The following is a 24,015-nucleotide window of genomic DNA, read 5'->3' on the forward strand; positions in this document are numbered from 1 at the left end:
CACCTCTTAGTGTTTTGCCAGCTTGCCGCTTAGCCGTTTCCTCCACCCCGCAGGCAAGGTCGAATCCCTGAAGACAACTGCAATCTGGTAGGAGCTTCTTGTACAGTAGCGGCATTCACATGAGCCAAGGATCCTACTGGAGTAACCAGGTATATCTGACCCAGTGCTTGTCCGACGTCAAACCGCATGGGGTGGGGCGAAATATTCTGTATGGCCACCTTGAATTGGCGAGGAAGGGCAGACTTCCATTCTTTCATTTCTGGTACCACTCTGAACCCTTTCTTGGCGTCCTCTTCAGGCGTGGTCTCTAGTGAGAAGTACCAGTCGGCTTCGTCGTGGCCCGGGTAGTTGAGTACCGCGGCCATGTGCTTCACTCCCCCTGGTGGAATTTCTGTCAACCCCTCCTCAAGATTGAAGAATTGTCCAAATCCTTCTTGGGCAGAGAGCCTATCCTCTTTTTTGAATATTGGGTGGATCCGCAGAGAGGATAGGGGTAATTCTCCGGCTTCTTGCAGATAGGCCCTGATCAGGGCCTACAGCACATCCATGTTGCTCCCCAATATGATGGGGGAACTTAGGTGTTCCCGGGTCTCAGGACATATCAAGGCTTCCACCTCCATGGGGTGAGTTTTATTGGTATTTAGCTGTGGTATATCCAACCGCACTCGACTCACTCCATCAATGGGCTAATCATCACTACTGAGGCCCCACAATTTCATCTTCTCTGCTGACTGCATAGGCAGGTGTTTTAGATGCAGGTTGTAAAAGGTAGATGATGGTCACTTGAGACCCAATGTTCATCAACGCAGCGGTGTATATACCCTCCACTAGCACTCGTACTATGGCCGCCGATCCTACTCGACTGTAGGCATCCGGTTGGGGTTCCTCTTCAGGGCTAGGCACAGGGGTGCTATCCAACGTTGTGGATGGTTGTTCCATCGTTTGAACGGTGAAGGCCATGGCCCCATTGGTGGGGTCCTTGGCTTTGAACAATTTTGGAGAAGTGACCTGCTCGGTCACAGTTATAGCAGAGGGTACCTCGGGTCACACCGGCACTAGGCGTAGTAACCGGTTTCCGGGGCACCCAGGAAACGAGACAGGCGCCGCTGAAGGAGGATTGTCCTCGGCACTTTCGTCTCCTTAGGCTTCTGGGCCAACACCCCTTTGGTCTCTTCCTTGCAGGAGTCTTTATGTTTCTTGAAAGTGTGTAATCATGTATAGGCTTCATGTCCTTTCACCAGGATCAATAGCCCTTCAAGTGTAGGATGACTCCCTTGTAGCAAGGAGCACCAGATCATGATGACTATATGATGGGTGGGTATAGATACCCTTAAAAACTGTTTTCTGCAATATTCATCCACTTCAGAGGCTGGAATGATATTGTGGGAACGTAGATCCCACAAAAGTAACTGTATCCGTTGAATAAACTCGGACAGTTCTTCTTTCTGTCTAAGACTGTAAAACTTAGACTAGAGTTCGCTTTCGTCCTCTTCTAGGCTGTAGATCTGCATCAATGAGGCCACTAACCTCTGTGCTGTAACATCTGTATTCTGGTCTCGGTGCATTCTCACCATCGTAGAGGCGGGGGGTTTTAGGCACTCCATTATCCGCTGCCAGCTTCGCTACAAGAACATTCCTCCAGTACTTGCAAGGTGTAGTCCTTCAGGCTTCGAATGTCTCTTCCCCGACTGGCGTAGGCTTTACCCCTGAAAATGTTTTTAACTTACGGTAATGTTGTGCTTGAGACGACTCGCTCTTGTTCCCAGCCAACTGCTGTATGGCTTCTGCGAGCATCATCATCTGAATGGCGGGAACTGTGATTGCAATGACCAGATCGGTGGCCGTGACCAGATGCGGCATTGGCTTCACTCCTGCAAGGACTTCCTGGGGAAGGTGAACAAATAACCATGGGAATTTCCTGCATGTCCGTGGCGAAACTAGTGAGCTCCACCTTAACGTGTAGTTCGGGATAGATGACAAGGCACTCGCTATCAAGCGCTCCATGGAACCGTAAGATGGGTGGACCTCCTTCTTCCGTTAAGTCATACCCATAAGTAAGTAACACCGTGCACCATATTTTTTCTGGGTCTGTTCGGTGGGCTAGGATATACAGTATGCGACCTGTAGTTCCGGGAACTGCCTCAGTACTAAACAGATGTCGTAAGAGGAGGTGTCGGCGGGGACTTGTCCAACAGCGAGCACCTGTTGAGGTGGTATGTAGCTTTTCAACACCCATTCATAGACCTCCTGCCGGGACGGTAATGATATGATCAACGACATAATAAGGCAGGGTCTGCAAAATCCCCTCTCGCCTTATGGGTGATGGTCCGCCTCATTGGGGAGCTCCAGCAGGAGTGTCTCCCTTAATGTCTATAGGATTCTGGGCCTGGTCCCAGGCTGCAGGACACCGTACGGCCGTCCGGTCAATGGTGAATCAACCTATAGCAGTACTAAGGGGAGCGTCCCTATCTGAGGGCTTTCCCTACAATACTGTGACTGGGTGACTCTGGGCCTAACTGCGGCCTGCGGGGGAAGTCTGGCCTAGTCCAAGGGCTATTGGCACCTGGAGAATACCTGCTTCCTCGCTGTCCCAGTCCCGACTGATGCGCAGTCTCCTTTGCGCGCCAAACCCCTCTGCTTCCTCATTGGTGGTCTGGCCCCACGTGATCCCTAACTCAAAGGATCCTGGGGCTCGTAGTCCCGCAATACTGTGTCTGCGGAGCTAAATAAGATGGCCGCCGCACTTCTCTCCTTCTGCGCATGCGTGAACCCCAAAACGGCGGCCCCCTGTACTTCGGGTCCGCTGCAGAGCTTCGGCAGCTCAGATCCCCCCTTGCAGCCTCCATCCCCGCACCGGAGGTAAGGAGGTGGGCCTGGCTATATTTACTTGTAGTATTTAAGCAAATATAGAATTGCTTTGAGAAAATTCTTATTTATAAAGAGAAATTGTGCACTTGTGTATAAATTACACTAAAGTGCCATTATAAGAAATTACTCTTTCAAGTGGTGGTTATCACCACATTAGAATTAGAGCTTGGGTAAAAATTGTGTACAAAATCCAAACAAACCATCAAAATATTGCTTATCTTTATGTCAATCATAACATGTATCGCTTTGCTAGACACCTAGCAGCAAATGGCTCGAAGAAATTTAGATTAGGTGATATATTCGGTGACTAATTCAATGTGATGGAATCTTTCAAAATATAGAAAGGCTTTCAGCAAGGTACAGGAGGGAAGCATATTTCAGGGAAAGAGAGGTGTTCTCATAAGAGGCCATTCTCTGAAGCTGGACAGAGGCGGGCTCATGGGAATGGGAGGAATCACTTCATGGAAAGGGTAGTGTATTTGTGAAATAGCCTGTTAACACAGGCTAAATAGGGTCTGAGCTTATACAACAGAGGAATATTGGCACACAAGGGGGACCAAGTAGTTCTTATCTGCTGTCAAATTCTGTTTATATGCTCATTTTTAAGACTCCTATTACAAATTGACAAAGATCACTTGTCTCACGCTTACCATAAAATTATTGATAGATCTCTACTTGTGGACATCCCTAGTTCTGAAGGATGTATGCGCTGTAGTTTTCTTATCATAATAATTGTCACTCCTTTATTATTATTATTATTTTGAATCATGTTCCTTAACAATCCCTGGATCCAAGGTTGCACATCATTAATACATGGAAGGGAAGGGGAGGGTTAATTCCCACTTGTGATGCTAACCAGGAGTAGGCAATGTTTGATCATGTTATAAAAATATAAACATCTTCATAGCATAGGACAGTTCATAAGACTCAGGATTCCAGATAGTCCAATGTTAAACACACTCCCATAGATTATGCCACTAGCCATATAGGTAAGTCTTATGTGGTGGTCTAGGTAACCGTGTGTGGGACTGATCACATAAATGAAGTAAATGGATTACTCACTGCTGACCTTGGGGATATCCTGGTCCTGTCCTGCGTGCTCCTACCAAGAAACAATTGAAGAGAGTACAGGGAAAACGGCGGTGCATCTGCTGCTGCTGCTGCTGCTGCTGCTGCTGCTGAAGATTGGAAACCACAAACTGCAAACCACAAAATATCCTAGGTGCAAAAATTTATTTTAGGGCATAATAACAGCCAAAAAGAACACTCTGACGCGTTTCCCGTTGTATCCCACGCTTTATCAAAGACTCTTTGCAGCAGATGCACCGCCGTTTTCCCTGTACTCACATCATTAATACAGAATTGTTTTTTTGCGTGTCCACCCGTCACCTCATTCAAGGAGTAAAAAAGGTAGGTGTTTATAAATTGGCTTTATTAATGACCTTGACTCTTTCCTTTTCCTTGCAGTGGCAGGCCATTTCTTTGACTGTAATTGAGAAGGTCCAGATTGCGGCTATAATACTGGGCTCCCTTTTCCTCATCGCCAGCATCTCCTGGTTAATATGGTCCTCCCTCAGCCCCTCGGCTAAGTGGCAACGGCAGGACTTACTCTTTCAGATCTGCTACGGCATGTATGGCTTCATGGACATCGTCTGTATAGGTGAGGAGAGCTTGTGTTAAAATCCCTGCTCGCCTGGAATGCAGAGGATGTGAGACACAGAGGGAGCTCACTGTATAATACTCTGCGGGTGATAGGCAGGCCACATGACATCACGTTGATGGTAGTCATCAAGTCTTAATAGCCGATTAAGAGCCAGATTCACAAAATCATGTTTAGTCACGCATCAGGTTTGGCATTATACTTTACTTCCAAAATTGGATTCAAATGAGCTAATTAAGGCCTAAATAATATTCATTGCAGGTAAAATAAGCAGTGCTTTAGTGAATGCTAGTGAAAGGCTATGTTATGTAAGCCATGCTTAAGTTTGCTGTTATTGACACAGTTCCAGTACATATATTGGTCCTGGAAAATGTACATTTGTTGCAGTTGGAAAATCACTCAGTGATTCACTTAATGATCAATAATGTATCAATAGCCACTCTCCTAAAGTCTTTAACATAAAAATATATAGAACACATTATGCAGTATAATCACTTAACATTGCGATTCTTTACCCAGAGAAATACAAATATAAAAAAAAATGTACTCCATACTTGCAGGTTCTGTTTATAAAGCATATCGATATTATCCCTAGTTAGAGAAAAGCAGCGGAAAATAATGAAACCTAATTGACTTATTCAATAAGACTTGAATGAGGGCTTATTGAATAAGCCTCTAAGGCTTTCTGAAATACTGTAGTTTTCAGTTAGCATGACAGTGTTTTGCATGCTAGCTAGTATTAGCACACGTGCTATAAAGAAATTATTTCTGTAAAGCATATTTTAAACGCATTTTTACAAGAGGTATTTATGCATGTAATTAGCTTATTACCCCCCCAGAAAATCAAGCATTTGTTTACCATTTATGAATCAAAAGCTACAGGGTCATCTCACGATGATGTCATGGCTTTCTATTGGCTTCCAGAGCAAGGCAAGGCTGCGCTTATAGTGCCGTCACCGGCGACAGCAACACGACGGTGACGTCACGCTGCTGTCGCTGGAAAAATCAAATTGACCTGGCTTCCAGCGATCGCGACCAGGCCGCCGCACCGTCACGGTGCTTCTACTACAAGCGCGCACGCAACGGCGGGAATACATTTGTTTTGCCTCGACGTCGCTGTCGCCAGCACTATAAGCGCTGCCTTACCCAATGGCCATATTGTCTGTCTCGGACAATCATTCTTGTAAGTGAACCTGGGTGTCCATGTAGTTTGAAGGGCTGCAGTTCATCTCCAGGGGACCCCTTGTTTCAAATAAGGTAAAACAAATGTATGATTACTAACTGAGGGAAAATAACACCTGCTCTTGTTTAAGTAAAGGTGGAGTTTCTTTTTACCGATTTAACGGTATTTGTATATGCATTTCATAAAAACTACTATCAAAATGAATGCACATTAATATAACTAAGAGCAATGTTCACGAAGATCTTACCTTATTTAATTGCTTATGCCCAGCGGCAGATTTCCAAAAGATGCCGCGACGTCACCAATGTGACGTAGTACGGCGGCGCGTTGCCATGGTAACGTGACGCCATGAAGTCCCGTTGCCATGGCAACGAGACACCGTGTGACGTCACGGTGGGGGCGTTCACAGCGTCATTTGATACCGGGATTCCAAAGGAGCAGGAGGCGGCCAACACAGGCAAGTAGCTTCCCATTAGGTCCGATAGGCCTGAAAGAGCAGTAAAATTATATGGGGGCGTTAATTTATGCCGCCCCAAAATGTTGCCGTCTTAGATCCGGGCCTAATGGGAAATGTCACACTACTTATGCCACACAATAGCTAGTAACAATAGCTGTAACAAAACATGTCTGTTTATTCACAGCACAGTAGTGGTATAATAACTTTATTTTTATTTTCTATAACGCTTTTCTCCCAATGGCACTGAAAGTGCCACACAATGACAGTACAGTTCACGGTGCACAGCACATAGGAATTTCTATAAAAATCTGTGTTCATTTGGCCAAATCACAGGTAATAGTCCCCAACATTTCTAGAGCTGGGTGCGCTGCGTAGAAATGCACAAATACAACAAATGCGAAATACATTTTATCAAGCAGACTTACTGCGTTTGCCAAAGTCATTTGGTAATGATATTCCCACCATAAAACAAACTTCCACGTGGCCGATTTTTTCCAGTCTCCCTTCTGCAGGACCGATCACAGTCTCCTGGCTGAAATACTGGGCAACAAAAAACATTGAGAGCAATTGGACTCCTTTCTTTGGTAAACATGGTGCTGTTGTTGCAGCCCGGAGACTTCAATAAACAAGCCCCAGTTGAATGCACTGGGTAACACTGCTCTGGGAACGTTATGAAAAGAGTATTACAAGCAGTTGTTGAGATTTTCTAATGCAGTCATTTAAATGCTATTGCAGGAAATAGACCACAAACCACATTGTTTAGCTTAGTACACAGGACAATTACATGGAGTAACATATGCAAATATAATTAACACAGGCTAAACTAGGGAGATTATAGTAAAGCAGCAGTTTGTGCTGATCGCCATTGAGTTTTGCATTTTGCCTTAAGAGAGCTCCTCTTGCCCTTTCCATAGCTGTTTTCATTTTTGAAATCTGATGCTCAGTTCAGGAGATATCAATGTAAAAGGGGTTAAGGCTGCACTCCACAAATGAGATAAATCATACAGTTTACCGGTGCTGCTGGTTCAAGGAAGTACCTGCCAGGCAAAATCCAAAGTACACTCAGGAAAAAAGGGGGATCCAGCGCTCAGGAGATATACATGTTCAAAATATTATGTGTCCGGCTCTCACAATACTCAGCTCCTGTTCAATGCCTGCTGATCTCCTATACTGCACAGGTAAATCATTCTCCCATGCTACTATGCATGTAAATGGCTCAATAATCATCTCTCACTATGCCATCACTTAAATTATTCTCACATAATGTCAAAGGGTTGGACAGTCCACAAAAACGAAGACTTGCTTTCTCAAATTACAGACGAGAGGCGGCGGATATAGTTCTCCTACAAGAGATACACGAAAACAAGCTCATTAGCTCCTTGTTGCCAGACATAAATAAGGTATTAACTTGGTAGTAACCAATCAGGTAGAGCAGGTTATGCAATGGACCTCACAAAATGCTTAGAAACAAGGCAACAAAGCACAGTATGTTGGCCAGAAAACTGCGCAATTTATCTGACCTACATAACATCCACACCATACGACGAACTGATAGACTATTGACACACAAACCCGTAGAAATAATTGAACACTTTAAAGAATTTTATAAAAAAGTGTACGGCAGCAAAAAAGTGGACTCTAATATGGTTACCCAAACATTGCTCTACGCCTTTATTATGGCCTGTAAACTCCCCTAACTAACGTCCACCCAGCAAACTTCCCTTCATTCTCAAATATCGGAGGAGGAAGTAACTAAGGCCATCAAAGGTTCAAAAATTTGAAGTCCCCAGATCCAGGCGGCCTCTCAAAGGCATACTACAAAAAAACTCACACTTTTCAATAAATTCCTGAAATGTGAACAGATCCCGCAATGCATGGCAGTAGCCAACATAGTATTAATTCCAAAGAAAGGCAAAGATCCTACTAACTGTGCCAGCTATCGTCCAATATCTCTCATCAACACCTACATCAAACTTTATTCCAAGATCCTAGCCAACAGACTTAACAAATTTATGCAACTCCTGGTCCACCATGATCAGGGGGTTTGTCCCCTCCAGGCATGCCCCAGACAATGTCCGGAAATTTGTCAATTTGACCCATGTAGCCTGCACATCCAAAATCCCAACTATGATGCTCTTTAGATGCAGAAAAAAGCTTTTGACAGGCTTAAATAGCACTATCTATTTTCAGTGATGACTAATCTGGGGGGATGACTCATCTCTGTGGGACTATTATAGTCCCTGACAGCCAGGATCAAAGGTCTGGGGTTCTAATAGAATAGATACACATTGCGAATGGCATGAGACAAGGATGCCCCCTATCCACGCTGCTATTTGCCCTCTCCATAGAATCATTAACGCCCCTAATTAGAGCAAATCCCAATATTTTGTGGATCCCGTGGGAGGTTAAAAATACAAAATATCACTATTCACTGATGATGTGCTATTGAGTCTCTTTAAACCACAAATTTCACTCCCAAATGTATTCCAATCATTAGAACAATTCGGCGAAGTCTCAGGATTCACAATAAATGAAGCCAAATCATTGGCTCTGAGTATTAACCTCCCAACAGAGCTAATAAAATTCCTGAAGGTGAACTTCAACTTCTCATGGCAAACACATTTCCTCCCATACCTAGGGATCAATCTCACAAAATCATCTGACTCCCTATACAAATGTCGTTTCCCAAAACTCATCTTGGATCTCAAAAAAAGACCTAGAATCCTGCAATAATGTAAATACTGTCTAGCTTGGATCGGAAGAATTATTTCAAAAATCAAGATGAGCCTACTGCAAAAGGTTAATGTATGTTCCGAGCCCTTCTGATCCCTATTAAAAACTCAGACCTTAAAGAACTAAAGGCAGGCTTTTACTGCTTCCTTTGGGGTGGCAGGAGTGCAAGAATCCAGAACACTGTTCTACAAAGACCCTCGAGACTAGGGTGGATTAGCCATCTCCAACCACTTAAAATACTTTCAGACTACTAGGTTGGGGCAGTCCATGCTTTGGAATTAAAAAACTAACACCAATGGGGTATTGTATGCAGTTAGGAGATGAACAAGATGGCCGCTTGTTTGGCTCCATGGGTAACAGCGACATTAGCACATCAATATACCACGGTCAGCAATAAAACACTTGGGAAGTCTCCACATACTCCGCTGTCCCAGCAGCCGTACCGAAAGGGGGAAGAAGCCACTAGCACAGGCTGGAGACTTGTTCAAACAGAGAGAGAGTCTGGCCCACAAGCCTGAGCATGGAGTCAGACTCCAATCTGGAGCCGGCGAGTCAACCATCAACCAAAAAAAAACATTTCGGATCTCAATGACAAACTGTGTGGTATGTTCCATTCGGCCCTACAGGAGGTCAATAAAGACCTTACAGCATTGGGAGATTGGAAGACAACATTGGAGGGGAAAGGGAGGAAGGGATCATCTCCCAAACTAATATGGACAGAGAAATCATAGCACAAAATGAACAAATGGCAGACATGGTCGATAAAAATGAGGACATGGATAATCGGTCCCGCTGCAATAATATCTCCATCAAGGGTCTCCTGGAGTCGTTCACTCAGGCTAATCAAGCAATGCAGCGCATACTTAAGCTCCTACAGCCTTAGATTCGCCTAGAGCTCCTGACCAGGACAGGGCACATAGAGCCGTACGAGGACGTCCTAAGAAATCAAAGCAGCCGTGGGACATTATAGCCACTGCCACTATTTTTCTAGAAAGAAGGCAGCCATGTCAGTGTCCCGCACGCTCCCAGTTTTGACCCCGGATGGGCATCCATTCCAGCTGTATGCTGATTTCTCCATCAGATCCTCGCCAGAATTTGGGACCTTCGGCCGGTGACAGAGGCACTGAAAAGGTGCAACATCTAGTACAAATGGGGGTATCCCTGCACCTGCTGGTTACAAAATATGGACCAACGAGAGTGGCCCGTACCCTGTAGGAGGGTCAAGATCTGCTGAGCAGTCTGGGGGTGTCGCAGGCATTATCGATCCAAGAGGCCAACCAGAGCCGGCAGTGACCGGCTGGGGCTCCACCCTCAACAGGCCTTCCACAGCCATCATGACACAGGTTGCGGGACATGTAAATATGTGACTATCATGCATCGACTAAGGTCTTAAGGTCTTTAAGGTGGTCAGGGGTCATGGCCTTGGGATAGCTACACCTATGCCACCCTACGGGAAACAGCGTTCCTGCTTCCTCCTAAGGGCTCATGGAGCCTTGCGGGAGACATCCTTGATGCAGCAATCTTGCCTTGACCTCACATTCTATGCGGTATTTTACATGGGTGCCTGCAACCCAGTCATGCCCCAGAAATAGATGCATGACAGGACATGTGTCAAGTTCACTGTCCAAGTCATCAATGTTATTAATGTTTTTTCTTGCTAAAATTCTTAATGTTACTCAGTTCATTCTCAAGGTTACTCATGTGGTTCTCATTGTTATTCAGTTAGTTCCCAATGTTACTCAGGTCGTTCTCATTATCATTTAGTTCATTCTCACTGTTACCCAGATTATCCCATGTAAACCTAATATATTACCCCTTACCCGAAATCCCTCTTTCACACGAAGTACAGTTACACTGTCTACTCTAGGACTTCCCCTCTTCCTCTGGTTCTCAAACAAACAAGCAGGGAGCCCCACACTACATCTGCACATCACACAAAACCTCAGATATCATGTCCACTCTGAAGATCATATCTCACAATGGTAAAGGTCTGAACATGCGGGCTGGCAATATCAGTCTACAAGAGAGGACAATTTTGTCTTCCTTCAGGAAACCCACTTTAGTAATAAATCAAAACCTCAATTCCTAAACAACTCTCCAAATGTTTTCTTGATTCAGCCCAGATTAAAAACAAAGGTTTGGCCATCCTGTTTTGCAACAATACACCCTTCAACTTAGATAAAATAATCGCTGACAAGGATGGCCATTTCCTAATCCTGCTGGGCAAAATAGGTGGTACCAAATTCACCTTGGCGAGCGTTTACGCCCCAAACACAGAAAGGGTATGCTTTTTCAAACTTTTTCAATAAGGAAAGACTGTGTAATCATTTGGGGCGACGTCAACATAGCCCTGGACCCCAGTGAAGACAGAAAAAACTCAATGTCTAGAACTAAAAGGGCCAAAACACCCTGGGGGGTGTCGGGGAACTCAGGGAGGAATCTAAGCAGGCCAGATTGATTGACACATGGAGAAATGAACACCCCCTGGAGCGTGACTACACTTTCTGTCCCGTAGCTCATGACTCCTATTCACGCATAAACTACCTGTTCATGGACATAGAGAGCATCAGCTCGTTGGCAGAGGCACAAATCCACCCCATAACGTGGTCAGATTACGTTATTATAACATTAGAATTAATAAATATACTACCACAAGGCAGGTCTCCCTCAGAGTTTAAATGACGCCATGTTATGCATCCTTGAGGTACATTCACATATATCAGTAGAGTTGGCCATATATTTTAGGATCAACGCAACCACAGAGTTATTGCAGACCGCCCTATGGGAGGCACACAAGTTAGTTTTGAGGGGGACACCAATAAGTGTAGCTATCCACAAGCAAAAGACCAGGCTACAGAAGATACTTATTCTAAACACCAGGCTCGCAGACCTGGAAAGTAAGCGCAAACTAGGGAATGGTGGCACAGACAGGGCAGAAATAGACCAGATACGGTGCAAGCTCAATCCATGTTTAATAAAAAGACTTGAAAAGATGATGAGGTGGACAGATCAGAAATGTTATAAGAAGGGGAATAAGGCAGACAGTCTTCTAGCAAAAAGTGAACAAATAGTAGCAACGCACAAATTGAAAAGAGAATAAAAATAACACTTGAACCAATATAGCATATAACAAATGTGAAAAATATGGTTGTCTGTGTAGACCCAAAACGAGGTGATAAGTGATTTGAGCGAGGTGATACAAAAAGTATCAACAGTGGACAGTGTATCATATAAATAGAAAAACACAACCTTGTCTCAAGGGTTAAGAGTGAGAGAGTCTGCTGCTTTCCAAGTAAGATGGCTCGTCATCTCAAAGTGTTAGAAAAAACAAAAGAAGGACAAGCACACGATTCTCATAGTGTAGTATTTAAAATATGTAGTGCATATAGATTAAAAAGGGTGAGTATCACACGTACAAGAAAACAAATCTTTAAAACATTTCATGTATCAATGACATGGGTTAACGCAGCGGAACACACTCTCCACGCACACCATGGATGATCAGCATTGTCAACTTCTGGACCAGGCAGCGGCAGGTAAGGTAAAAGGCAGGTAAGTAGAAGAACTTCCTATCCAGGGGAGTTCAGTGGAGACGCCGCTGGCAGAGTTGATCAGCGTTGTCGGCTTGTGAGCCACCACTCGCTACAGCCCAGATTAACACTCGCTGAAATACATCTTTAACTGATCCGGTGGCATCTCCGCCAGACCTCCTGGGACTGTGGACACACCTCGTCACTGCTGTACACAAGCCAACAACGCTGATCTACTCTGCCAGCGGCGTCTCCGCCGAACTCCCCGGCAACGTTGATTATCCTTGGCAAGCGTGGAGACTGCGCTCTGTTGCGGTAACCCATGTCATTGATACATGAAATGCTGTAAAGATTTGTTTTCTTGTATGTGTGATACTCACATTTTTATCAATATGCAATACTTATTTTAAATACTACACTATGAGAGTCGTGCGCTTGTCCTTCTTTTGTTTTTTTCTAGTCTTCTAGTAAGGAGACAGCGTTCCAGCCAGTCCCAAAATTATATCCACAGCATCCGTCTGGATGTGAACTCACACATGATCCCAGCAAAATTGTAGCGCAATTTCATCGCTACTATTAAACATTTTACGATGGCAATAAAGCACTCCCACTCCCACTATTGAACAAGCAGGCGATAACCGGGTCCCTTCTGGACTCATGCACTCTCCCCAGGCTAAGCCTTGCCGATTCTAGAGCTCTAAGCCTACCCATATCTTCTGAGGAGATAGCACTGGTCCTGAAGTCTCTCAAACCCAAAAAGGCCCCTGTCCCAGATGGGGTTACAAACAAATATTATATAAACATTCCATGCAATTCTGATGCCACAGCTAACGAAGCTCTTCAAACACATATTTATGTTGGCAACATCATAAAGCTACACAAAAAAGATGAGGATCCCACAGCATGCTCTAGTTCAAGGGTGCTCAAACTGGGGAGAGTGACATTTTCTGGGGGAGGGTGTAGCACTTACAGAGGCCCCGCGCTCTCCCCCACAACATTGAAATAAAATGCAGGAGGAGCATATGAGGCCTCTGTATGACTCCTACCTTCTCTCCAGTGGCTTCTGGCAACGCGTTGCCATTTGACCCTGCGGTGTCATTTGACGCCGCAGGGTCAAATGGCAATGCGGGGTCATGTCACATGACATTGTGACGTCAAATGACGCCGCCTATGCCAGAGACAAGGTAAGGCACCTTGCTCTATTTACAATCCGATATTCCTAGTTAACACAGACCTCAACATTCTTCGCAAAGATCTTGGCGATAAGGCTTAATGCATATATTCCACAGCTAGTCCACCTAGTCCACCCAGATCAGGTGGGCTATGTACCAGGATGACAGGGACTAGATAACACTAGGAAAGCTGAAAAAGCCTTTGACCGGGTTGACTGCTAATTCATGTTTAGCACACTAAGGACCTTTGGCCTATCCGGTAAATTTCTAAAGGGAATTTTAGCTCTGCACAAAGGGCCTCACGCTAGAATCTGCTGCATGGGCATCCTCTCTGATCCAATCATGATCGCAATGGCACTAGACAAGGTTGCCCCTTATCCCTTGCTTTGGTCATGGAACCTTTGGCATGTTTAATTAGGGGTCACCCCAAAATCCACAGCATACCCATTTCCACAACAAAACATATGATCTCGTTTGTGGATGACATTATCCTCACATTGTGTAGACCAATGTTATCACTACCACACCTGTTTGACACAATCTCTAACTATGAGGTGTCAGGTTTCCAGATCAACCAATCAAAATCAAAAGCTCTTAGTATATACCTCCCAGCCAGCACCAAGAAACTCATATCCATATATTTCGACTTACATTGGGAAAAACAATCTATCCCCTACTTGGATATTAACCTGACAAACTCTTTTACCACACCATACCAGGCCACCTACCGGAAGCTAATCAAAGCATTAAGAAAAGACTTGGAATCCTGGGATAAATATTGCATTTTATGGCTAGGCAGAGTGTGCTCTATAAAGATTAATCCTTCTGCCTAAAACCATGTACTCATTTCGGGTCCTCTCCATTCCCATCCTCCAATCAGATATCCGAGCGTTACAAGTCGCTATATCCACATTCGTATGGAACCACAAAAAAAGCAGAGGATAGGCCATGCAACATTATTTCTTCCTTGTAGGGGTTGGGCTCCCAAACCTACTATCGTACTATTAGGCCTCCCAATATAGCCAATTGACACAATGGCAGTCCAATCAAAAAAACACGGGTATGGGTAGATATCGAGGGCAACTTGGTAGCTCCCCACGTCCTTGTTGTAGCTATCCAGGGAACATAGGTACCTTCTCCTCCAGTTTCTCCTGAACATAAACCATTAGTTGCACCAAAGGGACAAATTCAAAGTTCAACACAACTTAGCTTGTAACTCTTCAATGGTCCTGATATTGCAGATTCCAGACTTTGTTCCTGGCATGCGTCCCTGGGAATTTGAGGCCTGGCGGACAGCGGGTATAACTAAAATAAGGGACATAATTTCATGGGACAAATTAATCACCTTTGAGAACCTTAAGTAAAGGAGAAAATTGCTAGAGACCAAACAGTTTAGCTATAGACAAATGACCCATATTGTATCTCAAAAACTGTCCATGGTCCCAACACCCTTCTCAACATACTTTGAGAGCTTATGCAAGGTTGGTGTGGGCTGTGGGGACCTGATATCATCAATATACCAAATAGTCAGAAATAACAACAGGGAAACTAAAAGCACGGTCATGCTCAAGTGGGAAAGGGATCTAGGCGCCACCCTTGAAATGGAGGACTGGTTGGACATTTACAAAGATGCTGCCACAAGCTCCATATGCATTGTCACTAAATTAAATGCATGTAAAATCCTCCACAGATGGTACTTAACACTAGTGCACATTCATAGGTTGTTCCCCGAATAGTTTTAGGGCATGCGGGCAGTTAGGTACGCTCAAACATATCTGGTGGGAGTGTCCCAAAATAATGTTAATGCGGTCAGAGTTATTTTAACTTATCTCAGGAGTACTGTGAATCACGGTGCATCCAGATCCATGGATGGCACTCCTTAACAAACCCACGCACACAATCCCCCAGAGAATGTGCAATTTATAAAGCATATAGTCACTGCCGCACGTTGTTGCGTGGCGGTGCAGTGGAAAAAGTTAGAGGCCCCAAGTCTTGCTAAAGTTAAAAACAAAATCTGGTATGTGATGTCCGTGTTGAAGCTCACAAGCCTCTTAACAAATAACTGCCCACATTTTACCAGTATATGGGACCCCTGGGTTAGATTCTTCCAACACCCACAAATAAATAAAGACATTACTTTATTATAGAATAGCCCCTAGGCTTCATCAGCTAGGACCCCTAGTGTGAACAGATCTTTTGACAAAGCAAAGTGACCTTGTTCAGGACACCTTACCTCCTCAGACCTCAGCTTTGACAACATCAAGAACCCACCACCACTCATACTCTCTCACAACAAAATCTGAAAAGGTTCAAATACCAGCAGATGTTTTATACCCATGCCTACTGTAGACGGACGTTCACAGAGGTACACAATTGGAGGCTTTTATAAGGTGAAATTATAATAAGGCTTTATTATGCCTTTTCCCTTTCATCAGGAAATCATCCAAACACAGGGGGGGCGGGGGGGAACAAAGCTTCTATTCACTTGGGAGTATTTCTAGTGAAATCCTATGCAATTAATTCACATCTCCGTTAGTTAAGCATTTCTCCCAGCCCCAAACACATAGCATGAAATAAGCAGATATAAGCAGTCTCTTAATAATGAAAGTCTTATCTGTTAGCTGCTGTAGAGTAAGCTTCTCTGCTCTCCGGGAACCGCACCCGTGCGTGCACAGAAAATCAGCATCCAGGTTTTGGTGTCTTGCAATCAGCTATGCTGGGCAGAGCTCAAGACCGGTCAGCTCCAGAGATGTGTGTTCTCTTGGTCAGTCTCTCCTGGGAGACTCAAGAACACTGCTCTGTCTCTCCAAAGGTCAGCTCTCATTCAGAGCTAAGGAGTCACTTCCTGTCTCAACAGACAGGCTTTTGTAAGCAATCTAGATCAGGCAGGTGGTTTTTATTAATTGACTACCAGCAGTTAACCACCACACTGCTAGATTAAAGGCACATTACTTGAACAGGGATTACTCCCCTGTTACACCTACCCTACCCAATTTCCCTCAGAACGCAACAACAACACAAACTAGAGACGCACACCTTGACAGCTAATTTGACAGATCACAAGGTTTACAGTGTGTTAATATGCAACAGTGTATCCTTGTGCTTACCCCCCTCTGCCTTGCTTACACTGCAGGACATTTGGGTAAATGTCCACATGGCAACCAATTCCGTACCTCCCATCCCATATGTCTTTATTTTATACCTACTTGACAACATCTGTTCCCCCCTAAATGTACTGCACCGACACACTTTATTCGAGCAAATACCCAGTATGTACCTGGCAGATACCTGGAATGCGCCGCTCCACACCTCTGACAAGCCCCGTTGCGTTTGCCTTCCCAGCCTGGGTTCATGCCTGGCTGATGGGCGGCTGATCTGTTAAATGATAATGATTAGGATTTAATAGGCTGCAATGCTTCGCATGTCTACCAGATGGCATAAATTCATGAATTGTAATGCAGTATATATATATATACTGTGCAGTATTGCAGCCAGCGGGAATAAAATGCTTCAATCCCTGCTTGGAAAATACCTCAATGCACTCGGGCAGAAAACAGTCACAAACCTCAATACACCCGGGTATACCCGAATTCGTGGGACTAGCCGAGCTCGGATAAAGTGTGTCGCCAGTGTATTTACTCTGTAAAGCTACCATGGTCAGAAATGTATTATTAAATGTATGTATTTGGTGGACACCACCACCCCCTTTTTTCATTCCACTTCCCTTTTCTTCTGTACTCTTACCTCCCCCCGCTGTGAAAATTTCAATAAAAAATATTAAAAAAATTAAATAAATAACACCAGAGAATAGGTTGACATAGAGAACGCTGTATGCTCTCCAGTCACTCTCTCCTGTGGCTCTCACACAGGGATCAACCCAAAATTATTTGAGAATCCCCAACTATCAAGTTCTCAATAGTCCTATGGGACAGGCTTAAATTCAAATAAAAATGCCTGGTCCAAGGTGGGGATCACTGGAGTGTAGGATTTGATATCTGGGAGTGGAATCAAAGCCTTCGCAGAACTCGGAGAGAAGTCGGGTCTGCCATCCTCCAAACTCTTCCGATACTTTCAAGTCAAACACTTCCTCTTGACCATTAGCAGTAAGTTCCCCTGCTACATCCACATATTTTGGACTACTCTATAGAACAAGATATCTAGAAAGAGGAGAGATCTCTCAAATATATCATAGATGCTCCAAGATGTCAACCCTACCAATAAGTGTCCCTACATGCTAAGATGGAAAGAGGAACTCTGGGAAGCTCTTGAGATTGAGGAGGTGGTGTGGGAGGCAGCGTCGACAGCCACAAGCTCCATATGCCCCACTCTAAAAGAAAAGGCTTACACACTGCCATTTCGTTGGTCTAACCCTGGTCAGATTGCACGCAATCGACACTAACAAGTACCCCTTATGCTTTTGAGGATGTGGTCACAATGGCTCCTTCTCCCTTATCTGGTGAACATACCCTTTGATTAAGCCAGTATGGAGAGAGAAACAATCACCACAGACCCTTGGCTCACCCTGCTTGGTGGACCGCCACCTCGGGCTACCTCATAACAGCGGTCAGATTGGTATCCCATATCCTCCTAGCACATGCAGCCCTATGGAATAAGCAACCAGTTCCCGATATCGGTGTAATAAAACACACAATATGGCGTTTCCTTGCGATGGAAAAGATCACAGCCTTCCTAAGGGATACTACAACTACATTTTCAGTGACGGGGAAGCCTTGGTTAGACGTGGAGTGTGGGATGAGACTTGAATCCTGGTACAGATGGTTCTGAACGAACTCGGTGTGAACGAGCTGACGACAGCATTAAAAATAAAAGTAGGTCCTATTGTAGCCAGAGGCGGAAAAACCCACCCCTACTTTTTTATGCATATAGAAGATTATGAAATTACGCACAGAGACACAGAATTTGAGGCATCGCAATACAACGTGAGTCAAGAAGCTCCTCCCTAACTCCTATTAACACTCCTTATAGCACACGCTGAGGCACATGGCGCAAAAACTGGAGCAAAGATCTTGACACATTGACGCAAAGGGGCTCAAGATGTAAATAATGCAATTAACCTGGAAACATCTCTTCTTCTGAGCTCTACGGGGGTTCTTGTCTAAAGTCCTCCAGCTGGAAATGTGGGTCAAACAAATGCAAAGGAATTGAATCAGATTCTTAAAAGGAAAAACTCAAAGTTAATTTTGAAGGAGATTCCTGTTCTATGATAAATGTTTTAAGGCAAACGGGGTGAAAATCTCAGGCAAATTGCACCAGAGATACTACAGGAAAATAAAATGTTGCTTTTCATACAGTATGCTCTTTTTCTTTAATACATATGGTACAGCTTTGTTGCCCAATGATTGCACCACTTTTGCCTTAATACTTACTGTACAGTACAGTATGTCCCAGTGTTTTTTCTCTCCACTCGTTTTGGAGCTGGGAGACTTGAATACTTAACCCCATGTATTATGTGTACTCTGCCCCTGTGTGCCAGCATTTTGTATAAATGCATGTTAATGAGGAAAACGGGGGGGTTCATGCATATTTAGACATTCTTTCCAATGCAATAATTAAAAGCAATTTATTGTTGCTGGTTAAAGTAAGGTTTGGGGTTGCTTTTTACAGTCGGTTACTGGAGATCTAAAGAACAGCACAAACTTCTAAGTTCCTTAAATTTACCATTTGAATGATGGTAGCAGAGAACCCGACTCCCATAAACCTAACATACTATAGTGACCTGCATTGGGCTGACACCTGCAATTTTCTGCATACTTTTTGTAAATAACCTCACCAAGGTATTGTGGTAATTTAGTAAGGTAATACCAACAGCAACAAAAAAAAAGGGTTTGGGTATTGGAGTGACACTAGTCCCTGAATAAAGATGTAATTTATGGCAGTAAAGCAATTTTCTGGTTGGCTGATTACTGCATTACTGCATGAAACTTTAATTAGACAACCATTGGGATATACAAGTTCTGACTTCGCTTCCAGTAAATCCGGCAGAGGTAACTGCAGAGTGTCTGGGGGATATTTCTTGCCTTTGGTAATGTTTGGGAAATCCAGTGAAACTATTTCCCTGCATTTTAAAGGGCAGTGCCACATACTTTACAATAGCAAATATTTTTTACACAACTTACAGTATCACTAGTAATAGTCAGCCATGCGTAAACTGTCTGTGTTATAAAAAAAAGACATGCTTATTATTTTCTAATGAATCCTTATCAAAATGATTGTCGTACACTAGTTTGTGTTGGCTAATTGTTTTGGAAACATGCGAGTGGGGATGCACACCTAACGGACAGGATACTTAGCTTGGTGCTCGGTCCTTGCAGAAGCTGCATCTGCACAAATCCAGAGCACTTCAGAGGGTGTACACCAGTCTTAAATAGGACATCAAGAATAGCGAGCAAAAAAGCTTACAGTATATACACACAAACACCAAAATCCCACAAAAGTGCCACTCCGCCCACGGGGCTCCATGGCGACGTTTTCAACGTCCTGATGGTTTAGACACTGAAACCTTGACGACAATAATGTTTTTTTATTTTATTTATGACTGGGGTGCCACCCAGCATCCATCTGGTCTGGCTAAGGATTGTATTCTAAGTATTTTCAACGACAGAACAAAAAACAGTGTTTATTGACCGTTTGCCTTTAGATACAAACAGTTTTATCATGAAATGTAAAGTGAACTAATACTAGTGATATTGGGTTAAGCATAAGTAAAGGTTGCCTCTTAAAGGAAAACAACAGACTAGTAGAAGACTTGTAAATCCAAGTTGTAATACCTTTTTAATGCTTCAGTGGTCTCTTTACCTGAGATTATATTCCTGAAGAATTGTAAAACCTTGAGATTAAATTCTTAGTCACCTAGCTGCAAAAATGGAACAAACCCAGTGCAAAATAATTGCATCAGATTTACCACAGGACAAAGTCCTCTGGCAAAGAAAGGGTCCTTTGCTACCATGAGGACCTGCAAGACTTGCTGACCCTGCTCTCAAGGAATGGGTATGATTACACATCAGTTTGTGCGATTATCTTAAATGAGTTACTGTATGTGCTGTCCCTTCTTGTTCTAGAGCAAAAGAACAAACAAACAATGTTTGACGAGATTTCTCCTTTAACCCTTAATCCATGGGTGAGCAAACTGGGGGGGGGGGCGTGAGATTTTCTTGGGGGGGCATGGGCGGCTGCAGAGGCCCCGCGCTACTCCCCAAGGCATTTAAATTAAATGCCGGGGGATCGCGTCAGGCCTCTGTAACTCAATTGCCGGGATTCAGATGCGTGGCGTGACCCGTCGCCATGGTAACGTGCTGTCAAATTACTTCTTATGTTTAATATGCCCTTACATACTGGGGGCTTTGTATTTTTCAGTTTAGTTCTTCAAAAGTAGCTCAGAAAGAAAGGACTAATGATTAACTCAGATTGTCCTTTCCTCCAAAGATGTCATGTAAAGTAAATGTAGGAACATATTCAATATAACGTGAAGCAAATGAATGGGTCTAAAACTTTCTCTAGCACTGGGAAGACTGCTTAGTAGAACACTGGATAAGGGACACTTACCAAAGTGTCCGAAAACGACCCGATCAGCAGCTTTGGCTGATCCAGAATAAGCCCCTTAGAAGGAAAATACATATAGTCTGTCAAGTTTGTCTCTACAACTATAGGATGGCTCGTGTTTTAGTGTTATTGCTTGTATTTACATTCACCTTGCCCGTACTAGGTGTACAATCTATTTAGTCTGCGTTATACTAGAACATGGTCCTACAATCTTCCTATAAACCCCTATATTCTACGTAAGATAAACATAATGAATGCAGCTAATCTCGCATTGCAGTGTGTGCCTCGTTACAACTTTTGATTCTCCCCTCTCTCACCGGAACAGGTCTGATTATCCACGAAGGCTCTTCCGTGTATCGAATTTTCAAGAGGTGGCAGGCTGTGAATCAGCAATGGAAAGTTCTGAACTATGACAAAACCAAGGACAATGGGGAACCTTTAAGTGGGACTACAAAGCTTGGGGGAAGAAATTCACGGACGAACCATTCCTCTCACAATGACAGAGGCCCAGTGCGGAGCCAGCGGGTTAGGACTATTTTGAACCATCACTGTGGTTATACGATTCTACACATCCTCAGCCACCTGCGGCCTAATGAACATCGAAATAGCTCACACTCAAACAGAGAGGTGGTGATGAGAGTGACAACTGTATGAGGCAATTTCAGAATTGTTGAAGGGGCGGGCACACTGGTGTCCTCAACAAGCTACTACTGAAACCACCATGGCTCTGCTGCCAAATGGGGGAGAGGAGAGAGCTTTGTTTTGATGGAGAACATGAGCAAGTTCCAATTCTTGATTCCCCTATATGATTAGACCTTTCAATGCATTCTGGCCAACTTTGTTTGTATAGGAGAAGCCCTGATTTTTATTTTTTCAGGAGAAGTTGGGTCTTCTTTTATTACCTAATACTTTCCCTTGCATCTTGTCAATTACAAAACTGCCCAACCTCAAGAATAAATGAAAATGTAGGGCTCCTTCATGTAAAGTGGAATCTTTTCAAAGAAATCCCACTTGAACCATTACTTTTTGAACACGTTGAAAGCACAAGCTAGCATTGACAAAACAAAATGGAAGTCACACAAACCGAGTCTTAACATTTTTACCTCAGCTTTAAATGATAAATCAACATCAAAATAAACCATAAATACGAAAGCAAAAGTGACTAAAAAAAATATGGTGAATAAAATGATATTGAAACCAGTCCCGCTTGCCAGAATTGCATAAATAAAGGGTACATATACGAAAGACAAAGGAAACTGACTATGAAATGGTTCTGATCTTTCTAAGCGATGAAAAGGTGCAATAAAACATATTTTTATGGCAAAATGGGATCTTTGCAATAAGATGCTTGTACTTTCCCTAATTTTACATTTTTTGCATGAGTAAATGTAATTTTTTTCCCTCTCTTCTCCCTACGGGAGGATAAAGAAAAAAAATATTTATACGCAAATAGTCTCCAACTACATTTCTTTCCTTCTTTTTTTTTTTTTTCTTATTCACATACTAGGATGTAAAATTAAAGACATCAGGTTTTCCCTGTAACTTCTGCAATTGTTTGCCCGTGTACGTTAGCTCTCACTTCAAGGGTGTCACCATCATTGTGACATAGCTCACCTTTCTACATACTTCATTCGTTCCCTATTGTCTCAGTTGAATGCCGCTCATTAGAAACTGGTCTTCTTCCATAGATATACATTGGACATTGACCCGGGTGAGTCTATGAATTAGGGGTTGTGGGGTATCAAGGCAAAGTTGGTGCAAAACTGACCCATCAGCTATGATGAAGTTACATAACCCACAGATTTATATTGAGATGTATCAACGTCTCCATCGGTATGTCAGTTTTTCAATCCTATGTTTGCTTCAAAAATAAGTCTGAGGAGGCGTAAACGTCTCTGGCTAACATGTTGGAAAACTCATTTGACGCAAACACAAGCAGAGAATGGGGCAGTGTACCAAAACGAACGACTCTTTGTGCTTTCTCTGCATTGATACATCACCCCCTTGGTCTTCAAGTTTGATACAAACACAACATTCTTGGGCAGACCGGGCTAGTTCCATCTCCGATCTGGTAGGAAGTGCAAATAAACTTCGCAAAATATGTTGTGTCGCAATACACTGAAAGCACTCAGCCATGACACATCTGCTTCACCGTTTTTAACAGTTGTACAATTTTAAGCCACAACCCCGGTTGCTTTTCTTTAATAACTTTTTTCTTTTTAACAGAGTTGAAACGAGTTGTCCTTTGGAGTTGAACCATGTTCTTTTCAGTTTCGAGGAGCCCCGGTTCCAGAGATATTTACTGGTGGTTCTTCCCCCCCATGCCCCCCCCCAGGGAAAACAAAATATCATTTGAAATCTTGCGGGTTCTGCCAGCCAATAGAAAGCCACAATGTTATCCGTTATCGCTTCCTATTGGAAGGGTCATTTAAATCCCCCGGACGAAACCAGTAAGTGATATCCATAATTTCACCAGTAAGTATATCAGGAAGCAGGCGGTCCCTGGAGCAAAAGAAAAAACAATGTTTGACGAGATTTCTGCTTTAACCCTTAACCCATGGGTGAGCAAACTGGGGGGGGGGACGTCAGATTTTCTTGGGGTGGGCGTGGGCGGTTGCAGAGGCCCCACACTATCGCAAAAGGCATTTAAATTAAATGCCGGGGGATCGCCTCAGGCCTCTGTAACTCACTTACCGGGATTCAGATGCGTGGCATAACGTGCCGTCAAATGCTGCGGGGTCACAACGTGATGTCACGTGACCCCGTGGCGTCATTTGACGCTGGAAAACAAGGTAAGGTGCGCGAGCACTGAGGGGAGCAAGCAGGGGGACGCAGCTCCAATAGTTTGCACA

The 24,015-nt window shown here is 43.8% G+C and overlaps 1 protein-coding gene across 2 annotated transcripts in view; it reads left to right on the forward strand.

Annotated features, from left to right (window-relative positions):
- Nucleotides 1–22,492, forward strand: part of MARCHF9 (membrane associated ring-CH-type finger 9) — a 132,233-nt gene extending 109,741 nt beyond the window's left edge. For both annotated transcript variants that reach the window (XM_075591598.1, XM_075591597.1), the window contains exons 4-5: nucleotides 4,336–4,528; nucleotides 21,489–22,492. In XM_075591598.1, the coding sequence (XP_075447713.1) occupies nucleotides 4,336–4,528; nucleotides 21,489–21,817 (522 nt within the window). In that variant the 3' untranslated portion in view covers nucleotides 21,818–22,492. The remainder of the gene's footprint in view (nucleotides 1–4,335; nucleotides 4,529–21,488) is intronic.
- The last annotated feature ends 1,523 nt before the right edge of the window (nucleotides 22,493–24,015 follow it).

This window comes from Ascaphus truei, chromosome 3 (genome assembly GCF_040206685.1).
Source record: "Ascaphus truei isolate aAscTru1 chromosome 3, aAscTru1.hap1, whole genome shotgun sequence".
NCBI classification, from domain to species: Eukaryota; Metazoa; Chordata; class Amphibia; order Anura; family Ascaphidae; genus Ascaphus; species Ascaphus truei.